Source organism: Moschus berezovskii, chromosome 25 (genome assembly GCF_049115385.1).
Source record: "Moschus berezovskii isolate FMDL1 chromosome 25, NW_MosBer_1.0, whole genome shotgun sequence".
NCBI classification, from domain to species: Eukaryota; Metazoa; Chordata; class Mammalia; order Artiodactyla; family Moschidae; genus Moschus; species Moschus berezovskii.
Window position 1 is genome coordinate 46,631,759 of NC_142484.1, and position 20,191 is coordinate 46,651,949.

Sequence of the window (20,191 nt, forward strand, 5' to 3'; positions counted from 1 at the left end):
GAGAAAGGAAATGTGAGGGTCTGATGAGTATCTCTTGGTGGAAGAACTCATACATTTGGTTGTTCTAAAAATCTGAGCCAAAGTATATAAATAGACAGCTCTTTCCTGTTAAATAGCATTCCCCTTCTCTGTTTTTAAAGCACTTGACAGATTTTACAGTTAAAATAGAAAAATGTTTTTAATCTTTTCTTCTACACAGTCATAGAGTTGTGGTGACTGTGGAAATTTAATAGTAGCTGATAGAAATAATTGGAAGTAATTCCTTCAATTTCTCGTAAGAAGATAAATCTCTTGTCATTCTTTAAATTTTCCTTGCACATATTCTTCCTTACCTCTCTGGTTCTGAGAGGCACAGTCCACTCGTAAATATCGCTTAGATCAGGTGACTCCTTAGGGATGGTCCTCCCTGCTTGGTTTGTTAAATGGTATTTTGTTCATCTTCATCGTATTGGATTATGCCTAACTCTTGATCAGTTTAAAATTTAACATGACAGAAGATGGTAATACTTGGAAAACATTTCTTTAAAGATCTTAATTATAAAAAGTAATTATGCAATCATTGATGAACAATGTTGATTGAAGAAATATTAGAAGATGCAAGATGCTCCCCAAACTCCCAACATAGTTAATTCATTTTAAAGGTAAAAATGCAGTTTATATGTAAATTTTTAAGCCATAATAGAATCACATCACATATACTGTTTTATGCTCTTTTTACCATGTAGTGTTTTATTCTTATTGCATCTGAAAATACACACCTTTTAGTCATTATTTTTAATGGCTGCATAGTATTTTGTTTTCTAAAATGTGCCACAAAATAGTTGCTTCTCAATTGATAAGCAATTAATATCTTTTAAATTTTTGTATTTTAAACTGTCCTGTAAACATACACTTGTCTAATTATTTCCCTAGGATAATTGCCTATAATTTAATATCATGTCAGAGGTAAATGAACTTCTTAAGCTTTGCAGTATGTATTTCTAAACTGTATGTATTTTGCAGTATGTATTTCAGAATACAAGAAAGCTCATACCAGTGAACAGTCAGTCCTGTCAGCACTGTAGAAGTGTCACTCAAAGAAGTCGGGCATGATGAGTTTAAATCCTAGTGGTTTTGAATTCCTTGTCATCTAGTAGTGGGGAATGTTCTACTTTTTTTCTCTTGTATTGATGTTTTAGTAAAAAGATTGTACCATAAAGTTTTCAAAACGCACTGTTTCATAATAGTTGCTACTGTTCCTTCTCTCATGTTCCTCTAGGTTAATTTATCTCTTCTCTCTCTCTGTTTTTCCCCTCCAGGATGGAAGTATGATGTGATGGATATAACTATGGGATACTGTGTGGGCACACGGCCTCCCTCTTGCCTCATTCTTCTGCTTCTCAAGCTTTTGGCTACACTCTCTCAGGGGCTGCCTGGGACTGGACCCCTGGGTTTCCACTTCACACATTCCGTTTATAATGCTACCGTGTACGAGAATTCGGCAGCAAGGACTTACGTCAACAGCCAGAGTCGCATGGGCATCACCTTGATCGATCTGTCCTGGGACATCAAATACAGAATAGTGTCTGGAGATGAGGAAGGTTTTTTCAAAGCTGAGGAAGTCATCATTGCAGATTTCTGTTTTCTCAGAATAAGAACTAAAGGTGGCAATTCTGCCATATTGAACAGGGAAATTCAGGACAATTATTTATTGATAGTCAAAGGCTCTGTCCGAGGCGAGGATTTGGAAGCATGGACCAAAGTGAGCATTCAGGTTTTAGATATGAATGATCTGAGACCCTTATTTTCACCCACAACCTACTCAGTTACAATCGCAGAAAACACACCGCTAAGGACTAGTGTCGCCCAGGTGACGGCGACAGATGCAGATATTGGTTCCAACGGCGAATTCTACTACTACTTCAAGAACAAAGTTGAGCTCTTTTCAGTCCACCCCACGAGCGGGGTCATCTCCTTAAGCGGACGATTAAATTATGATGAAAAGAGCAGATACGATCTGGAGATCTTGGCGGTGGACCGGGGGATGAAGCTGTATGGGAATAATGGCGTGAGCAGCACTGCCAAGCTTTATGTTCACGTTGAACGGGTAAATGAGCACGCCCCTGCTCTCCACGTGGTGGCTCACGTTCCTTTCTCACTGGACACAGAGCCCGTATACGCGGTGGTGACGGCCGATGACCTCGATGAAGGGGCCAATGGAGAGATTGAGTCTGTTTCCATCGTGGCTGGGGACCCTTTAGACCAGTTCTTCCTGGCCAAGGAAGGAAAGTGGGTGAATGAGTACAGGATTAAGGAAAAGAAGCCGGTTGACTGGGAGAGCTTTCCCTATGGCTACAACCTCACTCTTCAAGCCAAAGATAAGGGGTCACCTCAGAAATTTTCAGCAGTCAAGATAGTCCACATCGCCAACCCCAAAAGAGACACTGTCCCAATTAGATTTGAGAAAGACGCGTACGAAGTGAGCATTAGTGAATTTTCCCCTCCTGGTGTCGTGGTTGCTATAGTAAAATTAAGTCCCGAACCACTAGATGTGGAGTACAGATTATCCCCTGGAGAGGATGCCCAGTACTTCAAAATCAATCCCCAGTCAGGTCTGATCGTCACCGCACAGCCACTGAATACCATTAAGAAGGAGGTTTATAGACTGGAGGTGACAAATAAAGAAGGAGATTTAAAAACACAAGTCACCATCAGCATAGAAGACGCCAATGACCACACCCCAGAATTTCAGCAGCCGCTGTATGAGGCGTTTGTGAATGAGAGTGTTCCCGTGGGAACAAGCGTTCTGACGGTTTCAGCTTCTGATAAGGATAAAGGAGAAAATGGGTACATCACCTACAGTATTGCCAGCTTGAACGTGTTGCCGTTTGCCATTAACCAGTTTACAGGAGTCATCAGCACCACCGAAGCCCTGGACTTTGAGTCCTCTCCAGAAACATACAGGTTCATCGTCAGAGCCTCTGACTGGGGCTCGCCATACCGCCATGAGAGCGAGGTCAATGTGACTATCCGAGTCGGAAACGTCAATGACAACAGCCCCCTCTTTGAAAAAGTGGCTTGCCAGGGAGTGATCTCCTATGACTTTCCAGTTGGGGGTCATATCACAGCTGTCTCAGCGATCGATATTGACGAGCTAGAGCTTGTAAAGTACAAAATCATCTCTGGAAACGAACTTGGTTTCTTTTATTTAAACCCAGACTCTGGTGTTTTGCAGCTTAAAAAGTCACTGATGAATTCTGGCATTAAAAATGGAAATTTTGCCCTCAGGATTACAGCCACTGATGGAGAGAATCTTGCGGACCCCATGTCTGTTAACATTTCAGTCTTACATGGGAAGGTGTCTTCAAAGAGCTTCAGTTGCCGAGAAACTCGCGTGGCTCAGAAGCTGGCGGAGAAGCTCCTCATTAAGGCCAAAGCAAATGGGAAACTGAATCTAGAAGATGGATTTCTTGACTTTTATTCAGTTAACCGGCAGGGACCACATTTTGACAAGGCATTTCCTTCTGATGTGGCTGTGAAGGAGAATCTGCCAGTTGGTGCTAATATCCTGAAGATTAAAGCCTATGATGCCGACTCTGGCTTCAATGGGAAGGTGCTATTTACAATATCTGATGGGAATATGGATAGCTGTTTTAATATCGATATGGAGACCGGGCAACTTCAAGTCCTTATGCCCATGGATCGAGAGCACAGAGATCTCTATCTCCTTAACATCACCATCTATGACTTAGGGAATCCACAAAAGTCCTCGTGGAGGTTGCTTACCATCAACGTGGAGGATGCCAATGACAATAGCCCGATTTTTCTTCAAGACAGTTATTCAGTAAACATCCTTGAGAGTTCAAGTATTGGCACTGAGATTATTCAAGTGGAAGCCAGAGACAAAGACTTGGGTTCTAATGGTGAAGTGACTTACTCAGTCTTGACAGACACACAGCAGTTTGCCATCAATAGCTCCACTGGAATTGTGTATATAGCGGACCAACTGGACCGGGAATCCAAAGCGAACTATTCTTTAAAAATAGAAGCCAGAGACAAGGCAGAAAGCGGCCAGCAGCTCTTTTCTGTTGTCACCCTGAAGGTTTTCTTGGATGATGTCAATGACTGCTCCCCAGCTTTCATCCCCAGCAGCTACAGTGTGAAGGTCCTTGAAGACCTCCCCGTTGGCACTGTCATTGCTTGGCTGGAGACCCATGACCCAGATCTGGGACTGGGGGGTCAAGTGCGCTATTCTCTGGTCAATGATTACAATGGGAGATTTGAAATAGACAAAGCAAGTGGCACCATCCGCCTGAGCAGGGAGCTCGACTATGAAAAGCAGCAGTTCTATAACCTCACAGTTCGGGCCAAGGACAAAGGGCGGCCTGTCTCTCTGTCATCCGTGTCCTTTGTGGAGGTGGAAGTGGTGGATGTCAACGAAAACCTCCATACTCCCTATTTCCTGGACTTTGCTGTTGTTGGCTCTGTAAAAGAAAACTCACGGATTGGAACCAGCGTGCTGCAGGTGACTGCCCACGATGAGGACTCGGGGAGGGATGGGGAGATCCAGTACTCCATCAGGGACGGCAGTGGTCTTGGAAGGTTCAATATTGATGACGAGAGTGGTAAGTTTCACGTTTTGTCCCAGAAGTGTTGTTTCACGTCTCTTCAGTTGTCAAAACGGGGGAAAGCGAAAGGCTATTTTTGAACTCAAACGGAATGACAAATGAGGGTACATTGCTGCAGAGGTGACCAAGTCAAAGCTTCTCCTTAGAATGAACTGATTTGTATGAAGACCTCTTTATACAGTGATAGCCAATGGTTTTCAGTGGGAGTCCCTGGTTTCTTTCCTGTTCAGCAATGCTGTCACCTGGTTATCTTTTGATAAGCATAAATAATTCTCACCTCTGTTGAGTATACTCATGACCTTCACTAAATTAAGGGTCCTGATAAAGTAAATTACATTTGAATTGGCTTTACATTAGTAGAGTGAAATGAGTTTTCAAGTGGCTCTTGTTTCCCTCTACAGACAGTCTTTGCTGAAGCGATCTGGTGTCAGTCGCTTGGTCTCTGGTGTCTCATAGGCACCTCTGGCCCTTGACTGACAGGCGTTTGCACTGTATCGGCCCCACTGATACATGGAGGCATCCTTCTACAAATAGTTTCACGATAGACCAGAGGAGGCATGCTGTGGTTTTTATTTAAAAAAATGGTTTTGAGATTTTACCTGTAAGAATTTACATTTTATAGAAACATTTTAAGATGTGGGACAAAATTGTCCTAATATTTTTGTTGTCCCCTCCCTGTTGATTTACACATCATCATAGCTACAGATATGTATTTTATTTCTACTCTTATTGTCATTATTTGCCTTTAAACATACAGGTGCTTGGCCGTGTGTGTGTGTGTGTGCACATGCCTTGATCAGCAGAGTAACGTATTTTTTTTTTTTAGTATTTATTTTTATTTATTTACATGGCTGTGCCGGGCCTCAGTTGTGGCACATGGGATCTTTAGTTGCATCATGTGAACTTAGCTGTGGCCTGTGGGATCTAGTTCCCTGACCAGCCTGGGCCTCCAGCATTGGGAGGACAGAGTCTTAGCTGCTGGACCACTGGGGAAGTCCCATCTTTTTCTAGTCTTCTCTAGATTGTCAACATCTCAAGACAGGGGCTACGTCTTCTCAATTCCCGTGTGAATGGTACTGTCGGCGCTTTACATTTGGGGGAACACATTTTAATCCAGTAAAGTATTTTCTACAACGCTCACAGGGTGTTTTGTTCCCAGTAAGGAAGACGGTGATGATGCTGATGATGATCATGAAAACAGGGAAGGGGTTGTCCTAAGGATCCTAGTTTACAGTAGTTATACCAGAAAAAGGGCTTGAGACGCTGTTTCAGTATTGGATAGAAGTAGCAAAACTCTCTGTACCATCACAGATTTTAACTTTAAATTGTAAATTTTTAATATGTGGTTTCTGATTATGGCCAGTGTAAACTGTAAAACCGATCCCATAGCCACAAAGAAGGAAAAGGTAAATGTCAAGAAAACCGGGTTCTGATTTAATCATATACTCTATATTTTATATGTAACTTGTCATTCAGTTAGAATGTATTTTTACCTTTGAAATACAAAAGGAGAAAGGAGAAGTAGTGATCTTTCAGTTCAGTTCAGTTCAGTCGCTCAGACGTGTCCGACTCTCCGCGACCCCATGAATCACAGCACACCAGGCCTCCCTGTCCATCACCAACTCACAGAGTTCACTCAAACTCATGTCTACTGAGTGTCTATTCTGTGCTACTAGTTTACTGTTGACAGTAATGGCTTCATTGAGTATTTGCAATGCGCAACACACTGTATGAAGGGTTTTATAGTCGAGTCTTATTTAATTCTTCCAATAGTCCCATTAATCTTAATACTAAATTCATGAACTAATGTTCAGAGAAGATACATAACTTGGAGCCTAGTTTCAAGTTTAGCTCTGAGTAACTGTGGTATACACTGCAATCTCCAGTCTAAAGACAGGCATGGGCTTCCTTGCTCGTTTCTAGAGACACTTGAATTTGGTGTTGATCTAAAATCTGTAAGAATAAAGTGTTAAATGTGTCTCAAAATCCTTAGAGTCCTGAGCTGAGAGATGGCTGGCACCAGCCATTAATCACCAACCTTTTTCCTTGCAGTCCCATTGTTTATGTGCTTCTCCAGTGTGAGAAGCTTACCTTTGGGACTCAGATGGATATAGGTAGGTAGGTCAACGGTAAGGTGTCAGGCTGAATCAGTAACCGCTGAAGCCTAGATGGCTACATCAAGCCACAGTGTGTTGTTTTATTAGGAAGTTTCACCTTGGCGTAGCTTGATGCAGGCAAGAGCAGGAGCAGTTTGGTGAGAGTGGCCTAGATTTTCCCAGTGTGTACTAGCTATTCTGTTTTCATCTTGGGTATTACTGCAGAAAATGTGTGTATAGTTATTTGATGCTATAGTTGGTTTTATAATTCTGTATATAAAATATTTTTATTGAAGTATGGTTGATTTACAATTATATATATGTACGCTGCTGCTGCTGCTAAGTCGCTTCAGTCATGTCCGACTCTGTGCGACCCCATAGACGGCAGCCCACCAGGCTCCCCCGTCCCTCGGATTCTCCAGGCAAGAGTACTGGAGTGGGGTGCCATTGCCTTCTCTGATATATATGTATATACATATTTATATATATTCTATTCCTCCTCACATTCTTTCCCATTATAGGTTATTGCAAGATATGGAGTACAGTTCCCTGTGTATACAGTGGGTCCTTCTTTATGTGTTTTGTACACAGTCTGTGGCTTGCGCAGACTCAGACGCAGCCGAGTGACTAAGCACAGCGCAGCACATGTAGAGTAGTGCGCATCTGTTAATCCTGAACTCCCAGTTTATCCCCTACCCGCCTTCCCCTTTGGTAACGATAAATTTGTTTTCTACGCCTGTGAGTCTGGTTCTGTTTTATAAATGAGTTGATTTGTATTATTTGTTTAGATTCCACGTGTAAGTGATATCATATGACATTTATCTTTGTTAGTTCACTTAGTATGAAAATCTCTGGGTCCACCCATGTTGCTGCTGCTGCTGCTGCTAAGTCACTTCAGTCGTGTCCGACTCTGTGCGACCCCATAGACGGAAGCCCACCAGCCTCCCCCATCCCTGGGATTCTCCAGGCAAGAACACTGGAGTGGGTTGCCATTTCCTTCTCCAATGTGTGAAAGTGAAAAGTGAAAGTGAAGTCCCTCAGTCGTGTCCGACCCTTAGCGACCCCACGGACTGCAGCCTACCAGGCTCCTCCATTGCTGCAGATGGCATCACTTCACGCTTTTCATGACTGAGTGACACTCCACTCACCTTTCTTTATCCTCTCATCTCACCTCCTTACCTGCTCATCCGTCTGCAGGCGTGCAGGTGGCCTCCCTGCCTTGGCTGTTGTAAACAGTGCTGCTGTGAGCACTGGGGTGCAGGTACCTTCTTCAGTTAGTGTTTTGAGTTCAGGAGTTTGGTGTCTTTTGCCTCTATTGAAAAGTCAGCTCACTGTTTCTCATTTGTTCCCTTATAGTCTGAATTGCATAAAATAAATTTTGCCATAAGTGATAATATTGTCACTTTCATTTTGACATTGCTTTGTGATGTGACTTAATTTCTTTTCTTAGGACATTAACTCCTCTGGGGTAAAGAGTAGCTGAGTGCATTGTGTAAAGTCACGTACCTGTTTGAGGATATATCTAGAAACATTTCCTCTCAGTCTTAACTCAATACTCTGTTCTTTGCATTCATTACCCATGTTTCTGATTTAACCTCCTAGAGAATTACTCAGTTTTAAAACTATAGTGACTATTTCTTTTTCTCCTTTATATTTCATACGGTTTCCCTGTTTAAGGAAGCAAAACTATGTTTTTCTCTGTTTATCAGAAAAGAGGCTTGGATTTGGTGTTGAAATGTTTTAATGAAGATTAGAATTCCCATACAGTAATATTCTTAGCCATCTTTCTTCCATCTCACTTCTTGTAGATTTTAACTTCCCAGCCTAAGAAGCTGACGAGGAATGATTGCCTCGACTTGTGCCAGGGGATGCTAAGGTTGGGAAGAAGTTTGGCAAATGTACGAGCAACAAGAGGAGCCATCCCTTTGTACTGTCTGGCTTATGCTCCTACTGAATGATCCATCGGCTCTGCCCGCAAGCGCTAGAAGTCATGGCTTGAGCCCCTGGCAGAATGAATGAATGGCTGTTTAGCCCTACAACTGTTACTGGGTCTGAAGTCTGGACTCTGCTCTTCGTTTGACCCCCAGGCATAAAACAGCTTAAACTTGTTTGGATTTTTGTCTTTCAAGAACCTTGAAGACTCCTGCCAAAGGTTATGTCATGGTTTGCATTGTTTCATGGGTCTCAAACTTATGCACACACATGAATCAGCTGGAATGTTTGTTTGCAATGCAGATCCCCAGGCCTGATTCCCAAGGATTCTGATTCCATTGTCCTGGGATGGGAGTCTAAGAATCTTCATGTGAGCTCTTCAAGCTGTTCTGCATGTGGTTTAGAAACACTACCCTAAATTTACCTGGGCTCCTTAGAGTATGTTTACAGATTCTATCTTTCCTATAAATTCCTTTTCCTTATTCTTTGGAAAGGCAGGGAATTGAAGTCATGTTTTGGATGAATTTCTTTTTTAAGCAAACTTTCCAATAAATCTTCTATTACTCATTAGTAGTGATAGTTTTCTGAATGCTTTCCTGACGAATAAAAAAATCTATTTATATGCTTTAGTAACTGCAGTGCTCCTGTTTTGTGAATCAGCTTATGCTGGGGTTAGTTGATCCACTTAGTAATTTCAGGGGCTTCCCTGATGACTCAAATTCTAAGGACTTTGCCTACAATGCAGGAGACCCGGGTTCAGTCCCTGGGTTGAGAAGATCCCTTAGATAGAGAATGACATCCCACTCCAGTATTCTTGCCTGGAGAACTCCATGGGCAGAGGAGTCTGGTGGGCTACAGTCCATGGGGTTGCAAAGAGTTGGACATGACTGAGCAACTATCACTTTTACTTTAGTAGTGTTATGTTCTTTACTATTTTGGAACTCAGTGAACAAAACCATACCTTTGGAGTTTTTTTACCATGTACAGGCACTTAATAAATGTTTAATAATATTCACAGTAAATGGATTAGCTGAGGGGCCTTTGACTACAGTGGATTCGATTACAATTTAAATGACCAGTGACCAGTCTGGAAGATGGAACATGCAATTTAATAATTTTTTTTTCCTTCACAAAGAACACATTCTTATTCTTTGACACAATAAAAATCCATATTCTTGACTACTCAGAAGTTTTAGAAGGTTTAGATAGAGTACATTGTACATTTTAAACTGTAATTTTCTGTTAGATTCTTTTGTAAGCTTCAATGACTTCACTGTTTTATTTAGCTGGTATTAAAGAAATATTTCAGAACATTAATCATGGATAATTTGGAAGACATTTTACCATTTATTATTACTAATTATATTATTGATCCATTTATCAAGTACCTGTTTTGTGCTAGACACTATGCTGGGTGCTTTGTAGGTACTTTCTAATTGTCACATTAATCCAGCAAGGTGGGGTTCAGTGAGATTTGCCTAACCAGGGTCAAGCATTTGGGAGTTGTCTGAGCTGGAATTGACAGTCTAGTGAAGTGGACTCCAAATCTCATGTTGGCACCCCTCTTTTCTACTCCAGTATGCCACTGTAACCTTGCTAAGTGTATGTATCAGTCAGGGTTTTCTGTATTATTGCTGTGTAACAAACAATCACAAAATTTCAGTGGCTTATAAAAGCAGATTTTTTTTTTTCTTGCTGTTGAGTCTGGGAAAATAGTTGAGGTTGTTGCAGGTTGTAGTGTGAGTTATGATCTGTTCTACATGTCTTTCCTACTCCAGGACCCAGGCTGAAGGGAGTACTCACTGTCTGGGCTGTAATGTTCTCAAAGTCAGGTCAGGAGTGCCAGAGGCTGATGGAAGCTTGCAGTGCCTCTTGAAGTCTTAACTCAAGACTAGTCTGCATTCCATTGACCAAAGACCATCTTGGGATGGAGTTGAATATCCATGTGGGGCAGAGAGGAATACTTCTCTTACAGAGAAAGGGAGGAAGAGAAATTAATAATTACTGAATAATAACACAGCCTGACATAGCATATGACAGCTGTCACTGTTGTCTTCACAATCTGTTGTTGTTTGGGCACTACCTTTGTGGAAGGCACTGGGTTAGCCACAGGTGTCAGACTGGGCCTTCTCCAGTCTGATCAGGATCTTTCTAGCTCTCCAGTGTTGAGATGCTATACTTGATCTTTTATAGGGAGAAGAATTCATTTCAACTGGTGGCCAGGGAAAGAATAAAGATATGCTACTATGGCAGCCCACTCCAGTGTTCTTGCCTGGAGAATCCCAGGGATGGGGGAGCCTGGTGGGCTTCCGTCTATGGGGTCGCACAGAGTCGGACACGACTGAAGTGACTTAGCAGCAGCAGCAGCAGCAGCATTTATTTATTTAGTTCAAGTGAAGAACTGTTTGCTAGCTGCCAGTGCTGAGAGGAATACTCTTTATCTGCAGACTCTAATCAAGTGTCAAGAGTAGGTGAATCAAAACCAGGAAGAGAAACATTTGTACTGTTAGAAATTTGAGGAGCGTTTTATCATTGCAGGAATCAGATATTGAAAGAGCTAGGTAATTTCCATAGGATCATGTTTCTTGCATAATGTCATAAAATATAAGCTTCCCTTTTCTGATGCTCAAAGGCATTGGAAATCATATTTTTTCCTATAGATGGCTGCTAACCATTCCAGCTTCTTTTCTGAAAACTTGCCCTTTCAACTCCTTTTTGACAATTTGAGGAGTAAGACAGATATTACTTGGTGACTTTGATGTAGTTCATGATAATTCCAGACTAAATGGTGTTCCCCATCCTCAGTCTTTTTTCTAGGTGATATTTGTATCCCCCACCCATCTAGGTCAAAAGAAAGTTATTGGATTTGGCTGAAAATTTGCCCCTGTGCCCAGAGCAAGTTAAGGAGAGGAATGAAGTTAGAGTCAAGTGATAGCAGAAACTTTTCTTGGCTCTGGATTTTCACCCTTAGCTCTAGACTTTTTGATCATAATTATCTGAGAGAAATATAATGTTCCCGGAGGAGCTCTGAACACTCCACAACATTCAGATGAATGTAGTAGTTGTCATGTAAATCAGGCAGGAGAGAGGATTAGAAGCTTCTGGAAAGTAATGAGCAGCATGTTTTTATTACTCTTTTCAGCAGGTGCCTTCTTCTTGACCTTTTCTTAGCAGTGGGCTGAAGGCAATTCAGGCTTTAATAGAGGACCCTTGGTTCAAATCTGTAATTATTTCTGCCTTGTGTATCAACTCTGTGCTGCCATTGTCCCCATGTAACTAGTAAATGATAAATATAATGACCAGCATAAAGAGGAAATCCACACTGGGGGGCAAGCCAACAATCTGGAAGCTTATGTGGTCTTTTCTCTGAACCCATTCTTCCTTTTATGTTTTAATAATAGAGGTTTCCCATGGTTTACCTGGCCCTTCCTATCAGCAGCATCATGATTTCCCCAGGGCTATGTGACACTGAATGATATTTACTTCTTCAATTAGCAAAGAATGAAATTTCAGAGGCCGAGTAAGCAGAGGTTACAAAAGTGATCATATGATTTCTTCATGTATTACTGGCTCTCTGGAAGAGGTATTGGGATAAATTTCTTGTTTGTGACTTTGGGTAGCTTGTATCTCATTTCAGTCTTCTAAAAAATTTTTTTTGCAGGTGTTTTATATTCACGTTGAAGGATACTTTCATTTATCATTACATTTGGAAGAATTATAGAGTTTGATAAATATTTATGTGATGCCTCTATAGTCACAGTGTTTCATTGAAAAGAAAATGAAATGAAAATGAAAATGGGCTGCAGTCTGTAGTTTTAGCTTGCCAGTTTTTATGAAAGCTTGTCTTATCAACAGACAGAATCTATGAAGAGTTGTGTGTAGTATTCAGTTCAATTTATATTAAATTCTGGGCACTGATACGCGAATTATTGAATATACTAGGAGTCTCCAAAATTTTCCTTTGGATATTTGATGAATAACTCTGCATGATTAAATTCACCAATTTTTATTTGCATAATATAGGTAACGTTCGAGTTGCTTTTAAAAAACAGTATGCTGGTGAGAATAATGCCAAGTAAAATAATATATTGAATAAGAAATACTTTGAGTCTAAAAGTTTGAATAAGTTTGAATAAAAATTGAAGGAATTAAGATAAAAATTTGTGGTGCATACAGATCAGCACACACACACACACACACACACACGGATGTTATGGTAAAAACATAAAGGCTTTGTGGTTTAGCTGCAGGATCTATGAAGCAGAGCTTAAACCATTTTCCATCTTTTTCTACACTTTCTCCCTTAAAAGTCTACCTCTTCACTCTCACTGCTTCTCTGCTCCCTTTTTTCTTCATTTTCCTCCTCTTCCTTCTCTTCGTGCCACATTTATGTAGTACACGGGTTCCCTGCAGGCTTTTGGGCTGAAGAAGTTGCATAGATGTTTAAGTCAAGGATGAGCAGGAGAGACAGAGAAGCATGTAATTGCAAACTGTAGGATACATAGGTGACATAACATAAGTGAGAGCCTTGTGCTGGCCATTTATCATGTTGATTGTGGCCTTGGCATCACCCTTTGGCATTATGCGATGATTTTTACAAATTCCAGTTGGAGACAGGACAGTCTGAGAGATAACCAGAGCATTAAAGTCAGTTGATGATGATGTATCAGCAAGGCTTAATTGTCAAGGAATGCATAACCCCAGAAATGGATCCAGGTTTTATGAGGCTTGAAACATACAATTTGGGTGGCTTCTTTGAGAAAGAAGTATAAACAGTATGACTACAAAATTTTTATTTTTGCTTAGAATGAGGAAAGAAATAAGAGTAATTCATGAGTTTGAAAGTCAACAAACATGTATCACAAATCTCAGAAAAATATATTTTGTTTATATTTTTATATTTATTTTAAATATAAATGTGATTTATAATTATCTTATATAATATTTTGTTTGTATTTTATAAAGTGTCTGACACATTTCTAATACATTTTTTGCTGTATACTTTTTGGTTGCATTTTTTCTTTGATTGCCTCTTATAAGATAATAATCTTGTAATTGTTTCTATAAAAAGTTCAGAAGGATTATTTTTCCCCCAGTGTGGTTGATTGAAATTTCTTTTTATTCAGAGTTTAGAAATGTTTTTCTAGAGACACAGCTTGTTATTGATAGTGATATATGTATTTTCTCCATTGCTGTCAAAGTTGAAAAAAATATCTGTCAAGTTTATTTCTCATATGAGCTGTTACAGATCTACTTGCTATTAATAATAACTGGCTGCTATAGGTCTGTACTCTGTAAACAAACAAAAATTCTAGTAATTTCTATTTCTGAGAATCTAAACAACCAAAAGAAATAACTTATGGCACACTTAAAATTTGTATGCTTCTTTTCAGGAGAAAACTTTGAGAACCAAATCTTCCAATTACAAGCTTGCATGCCTAATGGTTGGGGAATTTTCCACAGGCTAGCTCCTGGCTCTGTACATCTGGTCCTGAGTTTCTCCTCTCCAGCGGCCGTCATTCTAGTACTGGCCACTCCAGGTTATGGTCGTGTGGTGGTGCGAGCTCTGTCCTGTCACGTCCATGCTGCAGTGCTGGGGGTTTCATGCAGCGGGTAGGATAAGGCTTTTGGTAAGCCATTCCTACCCTGGGCAGCTGGTAACAACCTGTCTATATGTGGATGGTGAGCCGTTAAAGGCAAGCCTACTGTGTCATCTTCAGTCCATTCTCACTTATATCCCTAGTGTGCCTGTGTGTGTGCAAAGTTGCTTCAGTCGTTTCCAACTCTTTGAGACCCCATGGACTATATCCCACCAGGCTCCTTTGTCCATGGAATTTCCCAGCAAGGATACTGGAGTGGGTTTCCATTTCCTACTTCAGGGGATCTTCCCCACTCAGGGATCCACCCTGAATCTCTTATGTCTCCTGCGTTGGCAGATAAATTCTTTACCACTAGTGGCAAATGTGTAACCTTGTGAACCATTACCTGGGTCCTCTCTGGGGCTTGGAAGCTTTGATGGCTTCATACTAAATGTGCATCTGTAATGAGTACTGGTAAATGAATGTTTTTTTCTAACATTTTTAAGGTCATTGGTGGGAGGGACTGGAGGGTCATTGGAGCTGGGCCAGGCCACAAAGTCTAGTGCTGATTTGTAGTTTGCTGACACCTAGACCAGCTTTAAGGTTCTTGTGTTATTGAACCAACAAGCATAACATTGCAAAGGACGAAAGATCAAGGTTGCAAGTGAGTGGATCCAGGTTCCCTGGAATCTCCAAGTATTTAAAGGAGGTGCCCTGAGTCGTGTAGCCAAAGCAGCACTCGAAGAATAAGTCTGAGAGTTCAAGAAAGACAGTCTTGAGTGCACTGCCTTTTCTGAGTGGTTGGCTGCTGAGGGAATTGCATTATTCCTTGGGCCCAACTCTTTTTTTAACTCCTATTTGGGAATTTACTAGTAAGACTATACCAGGATCTGGAAGCCAAGAAAATGGCCTTTGAGAGCTGTCACAGAGTTCTTTTTCTTCAACTCATCTTATCCTAAAAGCATGACTTTGAGGTTTGTCCTAAATCATTAGGGGTTTCAGTTAACCATAATTTCTGCATTATATATATATATATATATACACACACACATATATATAGGGGCTTCCCTGGTGGCTCACATAGTAAGATATCTGCCTGCAATGCGGGACACCCAGGTTTGATCCCTGGGTCGGGAAGATCCCCTGGAGAAAGGAATGGCTACCCCCTCCACAATTCTTGCCTGGAGAATCCCGTGGACAGAGGAGCCTGATGGGCTACAGTTCATGGGGTTACAAAGAGTCAGATATGACTGAGCGACGAACACTTCATCCTTCATACTATATATATATATATATATTCTTTGATAGAGACTTCTATACTTGGGATATCATGTCATACATGAGCCAGCACGAGACCCTGAGATCTTGAGTGAGACTGGTGATGGAAAGCAAGGTTAAGGCCTTCTTTCGTGTATATTCATCCTCTGCTCTCATGTATATCAGTGTCTCTCCCCAAATCTGGGTAGAGTTCTGTATTTCTTTCTCACACCTTGAGGATACTGCTCAAGAAAATTTTGCCATGTGATTAGACTGAATAAGCCTTGCATTGAAAACATGGTGATTAGTTTTGGATAACAATTTCCTAAAACATTGTCCTAATTGCTAAAAGTTAAACCTTTGTCCATCTGTCTGTCTGGTAGTTTTATTCAAGAAGGCAAATGATCAGAATGAGCCACACTTTCATTTATGGTCACTAAACTCCTGTGTTTCACAGCTCAGGGCAGGCACTCAACGGTGGTAATGCTAAGTCAGAACTCTTATTCCACAGTCACACCACATGACTCAAAAATGTAGACTAATTTGGAACTTGATAATTTGGTAGAATATGATCAAGAAGCAGAGTGTAAAGAAAAATTGCAATGGGGAGCCTTTTACAAAACTAAAAATAATTTGTTCTGATATACATTAACTCTTGTATTTTTTCTTGGATCTTATTTACTTTTACTTCACACACAATTCTATTAAGCTACACTTCTCTCTTTTTTTACTGGAATATAATTGCTTTACAAAATTGTGTTGGTTTCTGCTGTACAGCGTTGTGAATCAGTCATTGTTGCTCAGTCGCTCAGTCGTGTCCGACTCTTTGTGACCCCATGGACTGCAGCACACCAGGCCTCCCTGTCCATCACCAACTCCTGGAGCTTGCTCAAACTCATGTCCATTGAGTCAGTGATGTCATCCAACCATCTTATCCTCTGTCGTTCCCTTCTTCTCCTGCCTTCAATCTTTCCCAGCATCAGGGTCTTTTCCAATGAGTCAGCTCTTTGCATCAGGTGGCCAAAGTATTAGAGTTTCAGCTTCAGCATCAGTCCTTCCAATGAATATTCGGTCTGATTTCCTTTAGGATGGACTGGTTGGATCTCCTTGCAGTCCAAGGGACTCTTAAGAGTCTTCTCCAACACCACAATTCAAAAGCATCAATTCTTCTGCGCTCAACCTCCTTTATGGTCCAGCTCTCCCTTCCATGTGTGACCACTGGATCAGCCACGTGTATCCATAGGGCCCCTCCCCCTGGGCTCTCCCTCCACCTTTCTGCCCCACCCCCCATGTCCTCCCAGAGCACCGCGATGAGCTCCCTGTGTTCACAGTGGCTCCCCACTCGCCGTCTTATTTTCATACGGTGGTGTATATATATGTCAGTGCTGCCCTCTGTTTGTCCCTCTCCTTCCCCCGATGTGTCCACAAGTCTGTTCTCCATGTCTGTGCCTCTATTCCTGCCCTGCAGATGGGTTCATCAGCACCATGTTTCTAGATTCCATATATATGATCCTATAGTATCTTAGAGATTGCACAGCATAGAGGATTGCTGTATGGTGGCTAGCAGCAACAGTGAGGACTAACCCTGTTAATCGGACAGTGAGAGAACTCAGTGACTAACCCCCATTGAGGGTTAACTGTGTGTCGGGCATTAAAAAGTATTAAATCATTTACTTTTCACAAGGATTCCATGAGGTCGTTACTTGCTTACTCACATCTAAGGATGAAGAAACAAAATCTTGGTTTTCAGTCCAGGTTTCCCAGCTTGTGATAAAGCTGGGATTTGAATGAGGCAGGCCAGCACCAATCTGAGCTCTTAATCACTTCCCTACACTTCAGACACTTGCTGGATAAACAGCTAAGTGTCTCCTTGAGGGCTGACCCAAAGGGAGCCCATCACTTTATTACCAGACAGTATAAGAGCTGGTCATTATAATGAAGAGTCCCTGTCATCAGAGAGGTCCAGATTCCTCAGGAAACAGAGCCCAAGGCAACAATTACAGCACATGTTAATGTTTATTAAGGGTGCAGTCCCAGGGGAACTTGTATGAGGGCAAAAAGGAAGTCAGACCTGCAGAAAGGGAGACCAAATATAAATTAGCATGTTATTAAATTGGTCACAGCTTTACAAAAAGTGCCAGCCTGTTTCTCAGTCACCTGCTTGTCTCTAGGGAGGTCACATGGAACCTCTGCATCTTGGGCCAGTCAGCCTTGAGATGGAGGGAAGGACAAGCAGCTTTTCTCTTGATTCTTTCCCTCTTTGACCTTTTATTGATCAGATCTGCCACCCGGGGCATCAACGCCTCAACTCTGTTGGGGTGGTTAGTGGATCGGGCTGAGCTTAGTGGATCTTGGCAGTACACAGAGGCTGGGCAGAGAATTTCAGTGTATTTGGGAAAGATCTTTGGTCAAAACAAAGTCTAAGCAGAAAGAAACACAACCCATACTGTTGTGATGTCTACCTAGATGCTCAGCTACCTGGAAAACTCCGTTACCCAAAATGGCACTTTCCCCAGTGGCTCTGTTTCGTCAGGGTGTCATGGCTCCTGTTTCTCTGATCCCTGGGGGCAAAGAACGGCAGTGGAAAACTGCCAGTGCTCCGTGTCTTTGATTGAAGTGGGCCAAACCTCTTTGCAACACCTCTCCTTTCTTGAAATCTGAGTGCTGTTTTATCAACTGTTTGTGCCTGCATGAGTCTGTGGGCTAGAAATGCAGGGGAGGCAGAAGACAGACTAAGGCCTGAGGATGTTTGAAGGTGTGTCTGCTTAACCTCCGTTCCCGTCTCATTCCTTGTCACGGTGGAATCATCTCTGCTGTCCTCCTCGCTGGGCCCACTGCCACCACCGTCTAGCACTGTTTGTCTGTCCGATTCTCTGCCGGATGTGTCATGTACTGGAACCCATGCAGTCCTCACACTAAACTTATGGGCAGGGTCTCATGACCCTAGATTTATGGGTGTGGGAACTGAGGTTTAGAGAGGTTGGATAACTTGCTTAATTTCAGAAAGCTACAAGGAGCAGAGCCAAGGATCATCTCACTTCACAGTCCTTTTCCTTGTCCTGACTACACGCTGCTCTTGGAGCCCCCATGTTGGGGCCTCTTAGAAAAATGCCTCTCCCACCCCCGGCCTGGCCCTGTGCACCCCTTTTCTCGTGTGCCTTTGCTGCTAGGAGCTTAAAGGGAATATCTGCAATATTCAGCAACCCATTATGATATGTGCTGCATATTATACATGTCATATTTAATATAATGAGCATATAAGAGAGCTATGCTGCTGCTGCTGCTGCTGCTGCTGCTGAGTCGCTTCAGTCGTGTCCGACTCTGTGCGATCCCATAGACAGCAGCCCACCAGGCTCCCCCGTCCCTGAGATTCTCCAGGCAAGAACACTGGAGTGGGTTGCCATTTCCTTCTCCATAAGAGAGCTATATTACATATTAAATATATTTATGGTATGCTGTGCTTATGTGTTTCAGTCGTGTCTGACTCTTTGTGACCCCATGGACTGTAGCCCACCAGGCTCCTCTGTCCATGGGATTCTCCAGGCAAGAACACTGGAGTGGGTTGCCACGCCCTCCACCAGGGGGTCTTCCCGACCCAGGGATCGAACCCACATCTCCTGCATCTACTTCGTTGTAGGAAGATTCTTTACCACTGAACCACCGGGAAAGCGCCCCCAAACAGGCTATATAACACATAATGTACATCATATAGTGTCACATGTTATAAAGGTGTGCTGCTGCTACTACTGCTGCTAAGTCACTTCAGTCGTGTCCGACTCTGTGCGACCCCATAGACGGAAGCCCACCAGGCTCCCCCGTCCCTGGGATTCTCCAGGCAAGAACACTGGAGTGGGTTGATTTGACAGTATCAGATAAGGTTTGCCATTATATATTGTATACGTTGAGCACCTACTGTGTGCTGAGCTTTGTTTAGGCACCAAGTCAGACCAGTGAGGCAGGCGGACAAAAGTCCTTGTCCGTGCAACCTTCTAATGGAGAAATGGATAATAATCAAGATTAAGTATAACATGCAATGTGTTAGATGGGTTTAAGTGCTAAGCACTAAAAAAAATCCTCAAGGAAGGAAGGAAGAATGTGTGTAGGTAGCAGAGGATTTCAGAGAAGGCCTCACTAAGATGGCCTCTGGATTGGGTCATAAAGGGATTTTAGATGTGGAAGCTTGTCACTTCAGCTTGCAGGAAGGCTAGAAAGACAGGGCGCACACTTGGCTGATGGTCATAGACAAACCCTGATAACTGCTCTTCGTGATTAACAAAACCACTAGGAACTGTAGGAGGAGTGTAATTTAAAAGACACAATTGTAAATCAGATTTGTTCAACCCAGAAGTATCCTGTTTTATTTTCCAGTGAATCAAAAGCCTTGACATCAATGTGTATGTGTTAATTGCTCAGTCGTGTTTGACTCTTTGCAACCCCATGGACTGTAGTTCACCAGGTTCCTTTGTCCATGGGATTTTTCCAGCCAAGAATAATGTAGTGGGTTGCCATTTCCTTCTCCATGGCATCTTCCCAACCCAGAGACTGAACCCAGGTTTACTGCATTGGCAGGCAGATTCTTTACCAATCTGAGCCAGGGAAGTCTGATCCATCTCAAAAAATTTTTTTAACTCTAGCATGCCCACATCTTAAGAGGAAAATCTATTTCCCTTGGTAATGATATAATTACTTCCCATCCTCATTCTGGGGTCTGTTTTTCTGA

General features: G+C 42.1%; 1 protein-coding gene across 3 annotated transcripts in view; it reads left to right on the forward strand.

The window, feature by feature from the left end:
- Positions 1-1,306: 1,306 nt before the first annotated feature.
- Positions 1,307-20,191, forward strand: part of FAT3 (FAT atypical cadherin 3) — a 645,126-nt gene continuing 626,241 nt past the window's right edge. For 2 of the 3 annotated variants that reach the window (XM_088832051.1, XM_088832052.1), the window contains exon 1: positions 1,316-4,604. In XM_088832051.1, coding sequence (XP_088688177.1) covers positions 1,316-4,604 — 3,289 coding nt within the window. Of the gene's footprint in view, positions 4,605-20,191 lie in introns of all 3 variants that reach the window. The other variant, XM_088832053.1, reaches the window with a different exon arrangement.